We start from the raw sequence: 13,672 nt of genomic DNA on the forward strand, positions 1-13,672 counted from the left end.
AAGTTGTGCGGCACCAGCGGCGATGGCGGCAGCGGCAAACCCCTAATTTATATGCATACAAATGGAAATTCCAATCGATTGTTAGGATGGGCCCATATCAACCCGGTACGAGGGGATTGGGAAGGAGCCAGGTGATGGTGGTGGTACATGTGAGAGACCTATTTTCGTAAATAGACCTTCCGACGTACGCAGCCTTGAAAAATTAGAGGGGAAATATAGAAATTACATTTTAACGTAGTCACTACACCACCAATACCATCATCAAAATCGTTTCGTTCTTCAATACAGACACACGCATACACATCTGTTTCATCTATCACCCACACAGAAAAGGCGACGGTTCGATTACAAAATAATTCATCGTTAAGAGAGGAACCGTTGGGACGTGGAGTGAGGTGTGGCAGGATATCCACCCCTATCTATCCGTGTGTTTATGTGTGTGTTTGTGTGGTAGTGTTGTGGAAGTGGAACAGGTGATTTTTGAGGGTTGAAGCAAATGAATTATGCAAACGATGTCAACGACATTTCGGGGGGGGGGGGGGTTTCTTTTTGCATAAATATGCTTTGGAAGGCCCATCCCTTCCGATGCCACACAAATTCTTCCGCACTCGCAAAACTCAACCGCCACAAACACACGCAAAAAAAACACTGTGCAATAAATTAATCCCGCCCGTTTGCTGAGTGCTACCAGCACAACGCTCCGTTGGAATCTTCCTCAACCTCTTCCACCCAGAGCCGAAGGAAACCAAAACAAAAGCAATGAAGAAAGAGTGGAAAAGTGCGAGAGAAACACGTTTTTGGTGGAATTTATTTCAAAGGTTTTTTGTTTTCAAATCGAACTCGAAATTGACATTTAGATGTTTTAAGCAAAAGAGCGAGGGTAGAGGATAAAAAGATCAACACAAAAGGGTTTTCAAAAATTGCGACTCCGCGTGCGTGTATGGCTGGAAGGAGCGGCGCTCATTTGAGGACATTGAGTTATTTACACACCTATAGTACGTACCTTTTGCCTCCGGTGGAAAGCATTCGTACTGGAAGTGTTCGAGGTAGCGGAGCTTCGACAGTGGCTGCTTGAAGGCACCGACCGTGCCGATCGTGCTGGCGTACAGCAGCAGCAGTATGAAGAGCCGGAAGCGCACTCCCGGACGCATGCCCAGCGTCATCTTTGGTGGGAATATTTTCAGATGCTTTAAGAGAGCTTTCATATCGGTCGATGTGTGGAAGTAGCTTTTAAATTATTGCTATTTTAGGTGTTCTTTTTATTACACTGTTGGCAGTATGGTTCACAATTTCATTCACTTAGAGTTTCGTTCTAAGGAGTAGTTCTGCAAAGAGAAGAAAAAAAATGGATTAGAAAATTATTTCGTCATAAAAAACTATAATTTCATTAAAAACATTGATTTTGAAAGAGATATTTTTTAGATTAATTTCTTTAACAAATGTTCCACAAAATATTATATCAGAGAGCACTATTATCGGAATAAGAAGGAATCTTTCATCAAGTGAAATAGGTTGATGAAAAGGTTCTTTTTTTACATCTATTAAAAAGATTCCAAGTATAATAACCAAATAACAATTTCCATTTATTAAAAAACGGTTACATTCATAATAGAATCAGCAAAATAAGAATATTCACCAAAGCAATTTGTCCTCAATAGACGATCATTACTAAATGTTGGTATCAAGCAATACCACCTAACAGCATTCCTAATTCCATGTCACTGCAAATTTGAATATATGCTAAATAAAACGTTCCACCTTTCTTCCCTCTGTTGATTTAGCTAAACAAAAAATCGTTTCAATTGAGCAGAAAGGAACAAAAAATGAAACACACACACACACACACACACACACACACACACACTCCCTTGAGGATGATAAGATTGTCCTTTATCGGAGTGGTTTTCTCGAGTGCTTTCCAGCACACGCTATCGATCGATCTATTTTGCGCGCCGGATTGTACGCTACACGCTGCGTTTTCGAGTGAATTTTTCCCCTGTAACCAACCACACACACACACACCCACCAATCGATACACCGGAAGAAGCATTAGCGTTGACTTTCAAAGCGATAGCAAAAAAAGAAAAGTTCCACCACTTAGCATGAGCACTTTTGTTGCTGCTGCTACTTCCTGCTGGCTGCCACGTTAGATTAAACAGCAAAGCAGACGACGTTTAAAGAGAGAGCATCTCCCACCGTAAAAGGTATCTAATTAGCGATGGGAATGATAATTTATGTACGCCTTCTAAACCGATCGCATAAGCACCGTCAAATCCTACGCTCCGTGCATCACGTTGTGCTGCTGGCCGTAATGTGTATGGACGTGTCGCTTTCGCAACCTACGCGTCTACGCGTTGGAAAATTTAATTGGCATGTCGACATTACACACCACCAGGCCCAGCAGTTGGCTGCTGCTGTTGCGCCGGCTTCTTTCAACAGCGAAGAAAAGAACCACAAGATTGCAAACGGGGACCGCAACTGCTTATTCTCTATAGTAGCACGAAGCCCTCGCCCGGGTGATCTATTTGTGGCTGGTCGGGTTACGAGTTGTCTGTGTACGGGGTACATCGCATCAAGGACTATTCCTTGCCACGCACATTCCACCACGCGCTTCCTATTTCAACCACACATTGGAGGAGGATATTCAACTCGAATCGTCGTTGAATGGAAGGAAAATACGATCTCACAAACACGCACACTCATACACAGCCACAAGGCGTATCACGTGCTAATGCAGTGGGTGGATTGACAATGATTAGAGCCGGCGGTACAAAGTGAAACCCCAAACCGAACCCGGCAAGATTGGAGCAGTATGTGTGTGTGTGTGTGTGCTCTTGTGTGTGTGGTGTATCACTCCTTTTCCTGCGTCACTTTTTTGCGGTGTGGTGAGAACATGTCAAACGAGAACATGCTGGTGCCGCACCGGTTGGTTAGTTCACACGCCTCCCCATCGCTACATGATACCGTGTTGTTTATGTAGGTGGAGTGAAAGAACGACGACGAAACAAAAATCTGCTCCTCAACCATCTCTCCAGAATGGTAGCGACCGCCAGGTACAATCGTTACACTGCGTACAGCGCGCAACAGCGAAACACGTGCTCCGATGGAGACGCCACGTTGATCGTACCCTGCGCCATCGGGGTCGGATTTCGTTTACACTTTCGCACGAAGCGAAGCAAGCGTAGCAAGCGTAAAAACAGTCAAGTGGACGCTTTCATTCAAACGCGCCCGCTGGCCCTTCGCTAGTAAATAGCATCCGTCTAACCCCGCTCGCTCTCAAAAAGGCTTTCTAATTAAGAGGAGTGAAATGTGTTTCGTCTTGCCAGACCTCCATTGCCTCCCCCCTCTAAAGGGGTTCCATCGGTTTTCGGTAAGATATGCCGCGCCAAAAAGGTTCACATTTAATTAACCAACCGAATCAAATCGTCTAGGATTTTCTCTTCATTTGAAATGCGATTGTTATTGTGTTTGTTATTGTTTGTTATTGTTCTTTTGGTTTGTTCTAGTTCGTCGCTGTTCGTGCTGCGTGTGTCGAATGACGAACCGCGCGCATTCATGCGATAATGTGCGTATAGGATACGCACAAGGCGCAGGGTCGCAGGCACGTTTTCCTCACAAGCAGGCAATGAACAGAGAAATGTCCCATCAAATTAACAGAAAAGAAGAACGCTATTTTTGTCGCTTTCTTGACTGTCATATCTGTCAGTTTTGGGAAAGGAAGATAATAAGCTTTGGCAGCTGATGACGATAGCACGTCGAACTTTTGCTTTTCATTGTCGTTTAAAAGTAAACAATTTGTTCAAAAAAAAAATCAAACGTGGAAAGCCTTTTTATGTTTTACCTACTTACCTGTGCAGAAACTAAGTTGTCTTTAATCATTTAAGCAACACAAAACGTGACGAGCTCTTTTATCTATTTTACTGTTCAACGGTACGAACACAATCATTAAAAAAAGAACTTAAAATAGATAAATTACAAAGTACACAACGCACTGTCCTTTTCACCCGGCTGACCGACCGAGTTTGTGTTGCCCAAAATCTCACCATGTGCTAATGTGCCGGCTCTCCCGCGAACGAGATAATTAGCAAATGATTAATGAATGTCAATTGAGGTTGCTTAACTCAATGGCCCTCCTCCGCACCGGGGAGGACAGCGAACTGAGGGTAAAAATTAAATCAAGAGAGCCCAAGGGAAACTATCAATTAAAGCTAACCGGCATTGGAATTGCAAATGTTGGGGGACCACCACTCGGTGGCTTGCATGGTCTTTGCCCTTTTGGTACCCTTCCCACACAACCACACACACACACACACACACACACACACACACACACACACACACACACACACACACACACACACACACACACACAATATTAAAATGAGAAACAACCTTTAAGAGAATCGATCACACTACACGATGCGGGTAGGTTTAGGAGGCTTGTCAAACACGAATTAACTTTATCAAGCAAATCAGCAAGCAAAATAATAAAGAATAAACCCTCTGGGACACGAACAAGAAGAATAAAAAAACGACAAACAACAAAACACTTATAAATCCTTCCAAAACCCTCTGATATATGACGTTTGGATGTAATATTTCTCTTCCGAAGCTTTTTTGTTTTTGTTTTAAGGAAACCTTATGCTTCGTTGGTTCGAGCTTCGAGCACGAGGCTAAATGATACGTGAAAAAATGGCGCCATCTCGACATCCCCCCGGAAGTGGCAGTGTTTTACGATACGCACCACATTTTGTTGCTCTCTGTGTGTCTGCCGACCTGAAAATGGAACGATAAGGCCTTATTTTTAGACCCTACTGGGCGCCCACCGCGTGCCCGCCTCATTCTTACGCACAGGTGAGCACGCAAGGACACGTGGGAGCGCACGTCGAATACGGTGAATAGAATTTTACGATTTCCAGTCACGAGCAGGCGGGCCGGGTTTTCTCCCAGGACGCGTTTTTGTGTGCATTAATAAACAATATTCGGCCGAAAGCTGAAGGGACGGGTTTTATTGTTGCTTTCCTTTTTTTGGAGGGGAATTATTTCAAATCCTGCGATGTTAAGCGGGCAGTCCGACAAAAAGGACCTACAAGAAAACGCTCAAAGCTTGGAACGTTTTTGTTCGTTTGTGTGAGTGTGTGTTTTGTTTTTCACAGGCTTGTATGATTTGAAAAACATGAACGTTTCTTGGGCACGTTATTGAACGGCACACACAATAACAGCAACAAAACCAATTAAATCAAACACGCATGATAATCATCTACCTTTGAACCGCCGGCCGGGGCTGCCCAAGTGTTGTTTCGAAAAGGGTTGCTTTCTAAACACCCCCGTCGTGTGTGGTGTTGGTTGATTTTAATCAATTCCCGGAAAATCGCCCGGGAACTTCAAAACCAGCGTAAACATAGTGTGTTGTTGTGATCGAATGGAAAGCTTGACCCATTCCGTCTCCGGCTGACACCTTAAAGGGCAAACCCGTACCAGGATGACCGAACCGTCAACAGCGTGATCGATTTAGAAAGAAAATAAAATTAGCTCATCAAGGGACGATACATTGTTTACAGCGCGCAGTTGAACAATTGCCCGTGTTGAATGTCGGATGACGCGTATTGTGTTGCTGATTGGTTTGGCATGCAATATGGGGTGGTTATCATTTTGTTTTTGTTTTGTTCTCTGTCCCTTGAAATCTCACCCTCTCACATGATAAGATAAATTCCTGCGTATTTATTATTTTTTACACCGTATTTATTATTTTTTGCTCAAATATGCGGTGTGAATTCAGCAGCATTGCCCGCATACCTTCCGCTACCACAAACAAATAGCTTCAATTAACTCCAACTGCAACCTTGACCTAACCGAACTCTTATGCGGTGAAAGAATAGGCAAAAGCAAGAGCAGAGCAGCAGCTTTGCAAAATGTGCCCGGGCACCCGCGGGAAATGAATGGGAGCACCGAATCGGAACGAACCAACCGGATTGGCCAGGACGTTCGATTGCGAAGACCACCGCCGCCGATTGACATTCTGACCCCGCTAACTCAATCAGCGGCCATAAACGTACGCACGTACGCCGCATGAAAGCAAGAAACCCGCCACCGCCAATATCGACTCTTCAATAAGGTTTTGTCAAGCCATTGGGGGGTTCATTGAATTCGGGCTGTCAGTAACCTTCCGCGTGCAATGAAAGCAAAGCACCGTGGCCACGTGTACCTTTGACCAATAATTAAGCGGGCGGCGGACGTTCGTACAGCCTCAAGCATGTATTTTGCAAATAAATGGAGCAAGTATTTCTTCACCAGCAGTCTTCTCCATGGGAGTAACCAAAACACACACAAAACACCCTCACCTAGTGTGCTATCGTCGAATAAATTCTAATCAAACTGAAATAACCATCATTATGGTGGTTCGCACAAGCGAACACTGTTCTAGCAAAGGTCAATTAAGGTGACGTGTTTGCTGCGTCGATCGAGAATAGGGTTCGATTTTTGGGAAACGGTTTATTAAATTAATGGTTGTGTGCTCCTTGGGCGCTATTGTCATTGCACTGTCAGTGCCCCTTGGAGGTTTGTTTATCGATACACAGATGCAGAAGACATATTTTACTGTGACTCTGTGATACTAAAAGGCACATACATAGTAAGAATAAATGATGACTCTGCAACTTCCGATACGTGTCAATGCTCTAAGAAATTCTCGTGGACAACGATTCTTCAAACCGATCCCAATGAATAGCAATATAGTATATTCCGGTTGACATACATGTTCCCATGATGTTATGTTTTGATTGACAGATGATCCTATTCATCAGTTTTAATAGAAACGTTTAAAAATGTTGAAGCCGAAGAAGTCTGTCTTATCTGCTAGCCTAATTGTATTGCTCGGTATGATAATGAGCATACCTAGGTGTTAAAGAATGAGACTTTGGGATTTGACTCAGAAGTTCAGAAGTTTATAAGTTCAGAAGTTGAGAAGTGCAGAAGTTCAGTTCTTAATACTTCTTCGTCTATTTAGCATAACGTCCTACGCGGACATGCCGGCCTATACAGGCTTTCCAAACTTTGTTTTCAGTAACCACGCAGAGATGGATCGTCACAGTCCTTACTACAGGCTCAGTCTCTTCTAGCGTTGAACCCACAACGAGCATGTTGTTAAGTTGTGTGAGTTGACGTCTTTCCCACAGTCCTGCTCCTCCTTCAAGTCTATAACGGTCTATATAATTGAGATAAATCTAAAGTTTTGATACACCTTCAACTCAAATTGCTTGTTGGTTTGTCCAACACTGTTTTTGAGTCACCTTGAACATCACATCGGGAACGATTCAACGTTTGGATTTTTGTTATTTTTTTATACCCAATTGTACAGTTTCGATCCCAATCATACATGCTGCTCGTAACCGGGTGGTAGATCATAGTGATTCGTTTCATTTTATTACGCAAGATAATAAACCGTGCCCTCTCCCGGATAAGTGCAATAAAACTCTGACGCAGCATTGCGTGCGTAAGGTGCAATAAAATTTAAATAGCAACTACCATGGCAGAGATCGTACACAGATCGAATAGTTTGGCGGTGCTATTGAGGCCGTTGGGAGAAGGCCAGAAGCGGTGTATCTACGCAGCAAAGCAAGAAGTGAACTCTACCACATCATCTTCTGCACCTCTTTCTGGGGGATGATTTTAGTGGTTAAATTCGACACCAACCAGCCAGAGAGTTTCAGGCTGCCGCTAATCCGCATTTCGGGTGCCCGTTCGAACAGGGGCCAGTTCGATGATCGCTTCGGAGGTTAGCAAAGTTGTTCACCGACATTGACTGATTAACCTCCACCCTCTGCCTTTTTCCTTCGTGTTTGTTTCTACTAGAGGCAAGCGAAAAACAACGTCCCCAAAGCGCTGGCGACGCAAAACTTTCTTGGGTCATCGTACAGCCCGTGAGATACAACAGCACAACGGCAGGCGAATGTTTCTGCGGGAGCCCGCACTGAGGCACACGACAGGAAAGGGCTATTATTTTATAGAAGTGCATTCATGAGCAACCTTTAAAATGAATTATTTAACCTTCCCCGCGGTCGCCTTCTAGCCCTGCCCACTGCACTCCGCTGAAAGAAAACGACAGTCTAGTGCGGGCCAGTATAAACACACTCACGGCGAGCGCGTACGAGCGTTCGCTATGAACCGGTTTCTTCTTTTGCAAACTGAAGCAAAACAAAAAAAGGAAAAGGCAAGAATAGCAACAACAAAAAAGCATCTTTTTTGTGCAACGAAGCAAAAAAAAAAAACAACCGAAACGTGTATATGCAAGCCACAAACGCTTATGACGGTGCTTTAAACAGCATTATCGTGTCCTCCTCCCGCATTACGTGTTATTAATAAAGCGGCTAGTTTACTGGGCAAATAAAATAAAAATTAACGAGAGTGCGAGCGAGAGGGTGATGAAAACAAAGCATTAAAAAAGACGATCTTTTCCCCTCCTTCCTGGCAGCAACTGCACTCACGGAAAATGATGATAAACGGATAGGAAAGGCACATTAAATTTCCAATCAGCAGCAGCGCCGCGTGAAGTGTTGGAAAAGCTTGATGCTTCCTGTGCCATTTTTTCTTTTTCCTTCTTTCTCTGGGTTTGTTTTTAATTCTCCATTTAATGGCATAATTTAATGCACTGCGCTTGATCAGCTCAAGAATGTGTGACAGTTTTTTCTTCCCACTCCCTTTGCGTTATTTTGTTTTCTGTTTCCTCCCGTGCTGCCGTGCCCAGTGCAGTGGTTTTCAGCGTCCATGTTTTATGGTGTTTTAATTTGAAGCGCGTGATGTTAAATTTTATTGCAAAAAGGCAATTCATGAGCCGTTGTTTTTGTTTTTACGAGCTGTCATATTTGACACTCCACGACTCGCTTATTTTCCGTTACGATGGGAAGTTATAAGGTGTGATTGTGCAACCGTCACACCTACGCAGTGTTGTAAGGGGTGGCAAAGCAGGGCCGTTTATTAGCACTCCGTTCACCACTTTGTAGCTGCTCAACAACTCATACTGCATTTTGGATTTTTCTATACACAAACGACATTATCAATATTGTGATTGATGCACAAAACAACGTTTTTATCTTTCAAATAAATTAGGAGAGACTATTTAAGCGTCATTTTGCTGCACTTAAACACGTTGCTAAAGTTGTCATAAAAAACAATAATAAAATTATTAAAAAGAGTTTAGAAAGTAACTAATTTGTTTTTGTAGCTTTCGGTCTAGTGATAATGAAATTATACTGAGTAAAAGCAAAAACTTAATTTGTAAAAAAATAATGAACAAAAATCAGATACAAAACCACCCCAAACCGGGCTGAAAACCACTGCATCGCCAATTGCCCGGACGACTTCATCGAACTTCATCATGGATAATGAGTATCGAGTGAAGCGAAACTGCCGGTGGTGAAGGGATGCTGATTAAGAATAAATTTGACTCTTTAGCTCCCTTGCCACCATCACCCTTTCGGGCACTTTGCAAACCACAATTGATAATTGGGAGCTTTTTAACGAACTCTCGCGCGTCCGTCTTTATTTGGCACTCGCGGCGAATACGCATGAGTTCTTGCGCAACACACGAACGCACGCACGCACGCACCGTCTGTTGCCGGTAAAGCCCGTTGCTGTTTCATCTGCATAATTTCAATTCAGCCCGTTCGCTTCCGCGTCACAAACCGCGGCTCGAAGCGTACCATCGCAAGAGCAGACAGAGAGTAATATTATTCCTATCCCATTCGCATACTTTACCGACTTTGGGAGTGTAGTGTAACGGCGTAACGAGAGCGACAACACACGAGGACGACAGAATCTCACAGAAGCCTCCACCACCACATCACATCTACGACGTACGTGGAATGTGTGTAATCTGGCTGCTTCGCCGCTTTCCTAATCAGCTCTCACACACACACGCACACATGTATAAGCAAGTGCTTTCTTTTCATACATTTCATACACCCATCCACAATCAGTATTATCGTGGCGCGTAATATTGGCCCCGAACCACCGCGCGACGACTTCGCGACTCAATTACCAAAACGCGAATACCGCCACCCGCCGATAAAGTCGTCTCTCTCTCTCGCGCGCGCCGTGCGGGCATCATTGACATACACGGCACACCCTTCCCTCCTCACATTAGTCCCCTCACAACGTCTCATTTTAATATAAAATTGCCCCAAATTTTTGGGAACCCCAAGCGCGGTCCCAAATTTATGCGCCCTTCATTTTATTCCTCACGCTCGCGCGCTCGTACTTTGTCTCTCTGTGTGTGTGAACGGGTGATAGTGTTGTTGTTGTTGTTTTTGTTGGGTCTGGGAATTTGTGTGCTTATTTATTTCTTTAATGTTGCACGTTTCTTTCGTTCTTCTTCCGCTTTTTACAACCATCTTTTGGGCCCAAATCAAGGGCCCCCTTTTGGCGATAGGAACACCGTAACGTACCGAATCATGGCGTACAACAAAACCACTCACACTTGTCCGATGTGTGCGATCGATGTCGACGTTTGCACCGCTTTTTGATCCTTCAATGTTTTAGTGTAACTCTCCTCTATGTGTGTGTGTGTGTGTCTTTAGTATGAAGCCACTGCGATTTAAAAATAAACGCCAACAAGTAGCAACCGAGTTCCCTCCATTCGTTGATGCACTCTCGTTGATGACGCTCGAAACGCTCATTCCAAAATTCGGCAAAAGCTGCGGTATGTTAACATGTGAGACATGTAGTAACGGTGCTGTGGTGCTCGGTTATCACAACAACCGGAATGTTTTTCGTTTGCCATTTTTGTACGCTTTCCGCGTGTTTGTGCCGTGCCGGTACCACACACAAACGCTGCAGATTAGCTTTCTCGGGATGGATGCTGCCGAAAGTCTTGTCACTCAACGACAAACGGCACATAAGAAAGAGAGAGAGAGAGACAGAGAGACAGAGAGAGAGAGAGAGAAAGAGAAAAAAACAACGAAAGCACTGTCATTGACTTCTCCAAAAATGCCAAAGCTCGCACAAGCAAAACAAAAGAACAACAGCAGCAGCAAAAAAAACCCACGCGAAAGAACGAATGAGCTACGACAGCATAACAGCACGATGGCCTAGCATAAGCCTTCACATGAAGCCCACAGAAATAGAGAGTGAGTGAGAGAGCTGACGACGAGAATGTGAATAACACTAATGACCTTGATAAGCGAATCAATATTCTTAGCGTGGTTGTTGCTGTTCTTCTTCTTTTTGCAGCGTCTTCATCAAGCTTGTTCTCCGTTCGCTTGTTGTACGCAGGTTGTACACGGCAGAACACCAACCCGGCCCTATTATACGCGCGAACCGTACCTTTGACGGTGATGAAGGGTTTCCTTTTCACGAGTTCGTCTTCATTCGCCAAACACGGCTTTAAAGATTAAGCATCAGAACTGGAGGCGGCATCGGAAAGCGCCAAAGCAAAACATGCCCATGATAGCGAGGCGATGCGTCAGCAGAAACAGGAGGTTGCAAAGGGCTGTAAAGGCAGACAGCAAGTTGGACGAGGCCGTAGACAAGAGCATAGCGAAAATTGGTTAGATTCACATAATAAACAAAGCCAACAATACTTTAAACGTCAAATAAAAACAATACAGAAAAGTGGTAAGATGTATACAGTGGAATCTCTTTAAGAATCATCTTTTCAAGATGAATTGTTCTTGAAGATGGACATTTGCCATGCATTTTATGTTTCGTCAAGATTAATGTCTCTCTAGGCCGATTTGGCACCTTAAATTCTCCATGATGAAGTTTTGAATGACAGTTCACAAAAAATATTGGTCAAAGTATCTGTTGGTTTCTTCATAGCAACACTTTTACCTAGTTGTCCCCTACATGGATATCTGTCTAAGCTAACGAACCTTTGAAGATTCATCTTAGAGAGATTCCACTGTAATGCATACTTTTGATACGTCAAAAATAAAGTTAAATAAAAACCTAATGCACAGGAAAACTGTGATAAAGAAACAAACATTATAAATAGTACTGATATTATACAAACAAAAACCTAAACAAAACCATTCCCCTCGTGCAGTTGTAGTACCGCTTCGTTGTTAGCATGGATGTAAATAAATATGTTTTTTTTTTCTTTTCTTCGTCAAGCTTTGCTGCCAAACCAAACATGCTACAATGTTATACACTTATCAAAAGTATGCTTCCCTTTTTTTCGCTACGCGTGACTAACTGTTAACGCGTCTTATGATTTGCTATTTTCATCACACATTTCCTGTTGCTTGTTGTTGTTGTTGTGTGTGTGTGTGTGTGTGTGTGTGTGTGTGGGGGGGGGGGGAGAAGCGGGTTTGTAAATAAATACGCACCACTCATCAAGCTTCCGCCGCGGAGTGTGCTGCGTTCGGTGAGAGTTGAGTGATGGGGGGGGAGAGGTTGGGGGTCACGATGAATAGGGGGCCGGATGAACAACATCATGCGAATCAAAGTTGACCGCACGCCATCACCGGTACGTCACCGCACTGCCGCATTCAACGGGTATTAGCCAAACAAACGTTCACACGCACTGCCGGCAGGGCGGTATTGTGACTGGATTAACATGACCCCGCCGGAAGTGGGGAAGAAAGATCCGAAAGCAAACCTTATTTTGAACGCATGAAGGCTTGGCAATGAAGTGGCTGTTTTTTTAATCGATTTGTGTAAACCTAAGGAGAGAGTTTTTTTATAGCGCAAAACATACTTTTCGCCCTTATTGCAGGTTACGTTTCCCAGGCGAAAGAGAGGGGGGGAAGACTTTAATCTGGTCGCTGATAAGTTTACGCGCTGCCACTCGGGGAACGCGCTCGAAGCAAATAATCTACAGGCTGGGTTGGACCGGACCTTTCGAATGCGTAAGTGGCTTCTTACAAATAACTACCAAACAGCCCCGGCTGATAGGCCACAGTCCCTGTGACGCACTGCAACGCACCACCGCATCAATACCGAACCGGTTTGCCACCGAGATTAAGCGCAACAATGTTGCGTTGTGTTATCGCGGGAAAAAAAAACGTTTCCAGTGGTGGATTAAGTGCAGAAATTTCTTTTATACGTCACACCTTTGGAAAGGAATTGTTTATCTTTCGCGGCGAATAAACGTCACATAAAAAGGTGTTATTATGGTGTTTGTTATTTGTCTCTGCGTTAAATATTAATCTTTTAATCATTTATGTATACTTTGTTGGTATTATTTACACTTTTGCAAAAAAGGGATCTTTCAACATTTAGAACAATGTTTGCTTATTACAATCAATTTTCTATGAATTGTTTTACTAGATGAGTGTGTCATTGTAACATGGAAATAATCAATTTGATGATTGGTTTATTTATTATTAACTTTTTGTTATTGTTAAGTCAGTAAGTTAGTTGTGTTATTCAGTGTACAATTGAAGAACTAAGTTAATTTTCTGTAAAATACTGTTTCCCGTAAATGTTCTTAAACACGTGATTTAATGCCTGATTTAATGCCATACTCTTACTAATCCAATTTGTTTTCTTTTCCCTCCAAAACAGCCTTGCCACTAGTTCCCCTCACAAGTCCCAAACCCCATTAACTACAACACGCAAGCACCCCAACGCTAAAAAGGGTAAAGTCCAATCACCATCCAGCAACTGTGTTTTAGTGTAATGAGTCATTGGACCTTACCCATTCTCAGCTCAGCGCTACTTACGCACCGAGAGC

General features: G+C 43.5%; 1 protein-coding gene across 7 annotated transcripts in view; it reads right to left on the reverse strand.

Moving 5' to 3' along the window:
- Nucleotides 1-13,672, reverse strand: part of LOC121595166 — a 59,265-nt gene that overhangs the window by 35,796 nt on the left and 9,797 nt on the right. For 6 of the 7 annotated variants that reach the window (XM_041918850.1, XM_041918846.1, XM_041918847.1 and 3 more), the window contains one exon: nt 1,004-1,325. In XM_041918850.1, coding sequence (XP_041774784.1) covers nt 1,004-1,205 — 202 coding nt within the window. In that variant the 5' untranslated portion in view covers nt 1,206-1,325. Of the gene's footprint in view, nt 1-1,003; nt 1,326-11,319; nt 11,599-13,672 lie in introns of those variants that run through there. The other variant, XM_041918852.1, reaches the window with a different exon arrangement.

This window comes from Anopheles merus, chromosome 3R, assembly GCF_017562075.2.
Source record: "Anopheles merus strain MAF chromosome 3R, AmerM5.1, whole genome shotgun sequence".
NCBI classification, from domain to species: Eukaryota; Metazoa; Arthropoda; class Insecta; order Diptera; family Culicidae; genus Anopheles; species Anopheles merus.